At 35.0% G+C, this 2899-nt stretch overlaps 1 protein-coding gene across 1 annotated transcript in view; it reads right to left on the bottom strand.

Annotated features, from left to right (window-relative positions):
- Positions 1 to 2899, bottom strand: part of LOC106533529 (DENN domain-containing protein 2A) — a gene marked incomplete at its 3' end in the record, with an annotated part of 102980 nt that overhangs the window by 34203 nt on the left and 65878 nt on the right. The window contains 1 exon segment of the mRNA XM_014029871.1: positions 874 to 1001. Within this exon segment, the coding sequence (XP_013885325.1) occupies positions 874 to 1001 (128 nt within the window).

Genomic DNA, 2899 nt, shown 5'->3' with positions numbered 1-2899 from the left:
GAGCCAGGGACCTAAAAGGCTAAACAACCTGATAAAGAAGGCTGGTTCTGTTCTGGGACGACTGGAATCTCTGGAGATGATGGTGCAAAGAAGGATTTTACATAAAATCAAGAACATTGTGGACAACCCTGACCATCCTCTTCATCAGACTGTCATAGAAAGACAAAGTGTCTTCAGTCGGAGGCTTCTTCAACTTCGCTGTAATACAGACGCTACAGAAGATCTTTCCTGYCCACAGCCATCAGCATCTACAATAAGTTTTTAGTTAAATGAGTTACAACAACACCTCATTTCCTTTTTGGATCAATAAAGTATTTTTTAAATTGAATTGAATTGAACTGAAAATCGACTTTTTTTAGCTTTATACTATATCATATTAAAATGTCATTCCCTCGTCAAAAACATATCCATATTTTTTGACTCCTTCATGCACGTTTGAGAAATCCTTGAATCTCCTGTAGCCATGTGGAGCTGCCTGAACATTTGCTGGTACAAAGCTCCGCCTATTTACACAAAGCTCCTCCCTGGAGCTCAGTCTGCAGCTGAGCTCCCGCCCCTCAGAGCACCCCTCCCTCGAAGCATTGTTTGAAAATGAGCTGAAGTGGGAGTGTCTGAAACAGAAGGGGGTTCTTAAAGGTGTTTCGATAGAATGTGATGTAATGTCTAATTTATTTTTGATATATACAGCTGAAGTAGTTACTTTAATATGATATAGAATTGAAATATGTGCCTGGAAAACATATAATACCCCCAATTTAAAAATCAAAATCTATTTCCAGCTTAAAGTTTAAAATGTTTTTGGACAGAACATTGTAAATGATTTTGCAAGGTTCAAAGTAAAAAATAAAAAAAAGAGTGTGACAAGTGATTTACCTATTATGTCCTCGTAGACGTTCTCCTCTGATAAAGTGCATGTTAATCCCAGCCTGGACTGAGCATACCAGTCCCCTCTGCAGCTCTCTGAAGACAACTGGAGCAGATCCTCAAACTCGTACGACTTCCTGGTAAACAGAGAAGGAAAGAAAGAGAAAAAATGTTCCAATGCACACAAACAAAAGAGCAGAAAATGTAAAAATGTACATAAATAAATGAGGAAAATTACTATTTTGACCAAGTTCTTGATGAATGGAGAAGCTTAGATGCAGCTGCACACCTAAACTGAAGTCAACCTCACTTATCTTTCAAGATATCCAGTTTAGAAGATGGACGGATGGATAGATGAATTCCCTTCATGGTTTTGTGTTGGGGGACAATGAACTGACTTTAAAAATCCAGTCAGACTTAACTCTGTTTCTCCAAACTATTTTATTTCTTTTCTATAAAACAGGTTCGGGTGTTAAAATGGAGCCAGAGGCTGCCCAGCACCAGCTCTTTCTTTTTCCACCTTTGTACGCTCTCTCTGTGGCACTGAAAAACTGTTACCAGTTCTGCACCAGGACTACAGTGCAGAGTGGGGGCTCATGGAGACCACCAACCAACAAAAATGTGAGCCCCATGTATAAAAACCCTGAATTAGTTTTATTTTTACACTTCTAAATGAACCGTATTCCTCCGAACTTTAATTCCTAAAGTTTTTTTTTTTATATTTTAATTCTAGACCTCTCACTTTTTTACGAGAGTTTCAAGGTTTATGGTTTTTTTACTCTGATGGGGAAAAAACTGCAAATTGACAGTCATTAACTAAAAGTGATGGCTTTTGTCTTGTTGAATAAAAATTTTCCCATTTGGCTAAAGATAAGCTGAAAAATATTTTCTGTCAAGACATTTGACATTATTATTATTATTATTATTATTATTATTATTATTTTGTACCAGTAAACTTGCCAACTTTTTTCTTAAATAATAAAAGTGATGTTGAATTCACTATTTTGACAACAATTTTGGGTGTACTGGTTTTTTTTTTTTCAGTGTTGGGTGTACTGGTTTATTTATTTTTTTTTCAATGTTGGGGGTGCGGCTTATACGTTAATGTTTGCGGGGTTTATTTTAAAAAATGGCGGGTGCAGTAATGCTGCTAAAGCACCATTTATAAAGGTTTTTAACTCTTTTAACATCAGCAGCTAATGTTTAAGAATTCTGTTTGAAAATCTGAGTGTAACTCTCCTTCACTGTTTATGTTTTAAACCTTCTGTTAGCAGGAATCAAACAAATCCTGTCATCAGTGGTGATAAATGGTTTTTCTGCACTTTGATCTTTTATGGAAACTCAGAATACAACAAACATAAAAGAGACGTCTAATGTGATATAATGATGTGACTCTACCTATACAGGAAACTCATCTGGTTCTTTGTTTTTTAAGAACCAGTTCCAGTTCTAGTCCAGTTCTGGTACTGGAACAGTTTTAGTGGAAAAACACTAACTGAGTCTACAACAGGTAATACTTTATTTTTTAATAACCTTTCCACAAAGACCCACTTCCAAAGACCAGAAGCTGAATTTCTTCAAAGCTCAAGAGGATAAGAAGCTCAACATCAACAGTAAATGTATATTTTCAATAATACGTCCACAACTGAACAACGTTACCAGTCAAAGGCCGTTACATTTTGTTTAACGGGGCTGTGTTTAAATATTAGCCTATAAATGTCATGCTGGGCAGTTTGTTTTGTACTAAACACTTTTCCCTGACAAATAAACAATAAATAAATTAACACAAAGTCATGCAAGTAACTTCCCCTTTACAAGCAGTGAAAAAAGGTTTTCTCCATTCATCTCTAATTACACCAGTCATGTACAGTTTACACATAATAATAGCTACTACACTGAAAAAAAAAGATTTTTGGGTGTAGTAACATTTATTTAATTATTCTTTTAAATTTTACAAAAAATATCAAAATCTCTAAACTGCTAAAATTTACTAAATAAACAATACACATTATATTATATATCAATATTACTGTAC

The sequence above is a fragment of the Austrofundulus limnaeus genome, unplaced genomic scaffold (assembly GCF_001266775.1).
Source record: "Austrofundulus limnaeus strain Quisiro unplaced genomic scaffold, Austrofundulus_limnaeus-1.0 Scaffold961, whole genome shotgun sequence".
NCBI classification, from domain to species: domain Eukaryota; kingdom Metazoa; phylum Chordata; class Actinopteri; order Cyprinodontiformes; family Rivulidae; genus Austrofundulus; species Austrofundulus limnaeus.
This window is presented reverse-complemented; position numbering and strand designations above follow the sequence as displayed.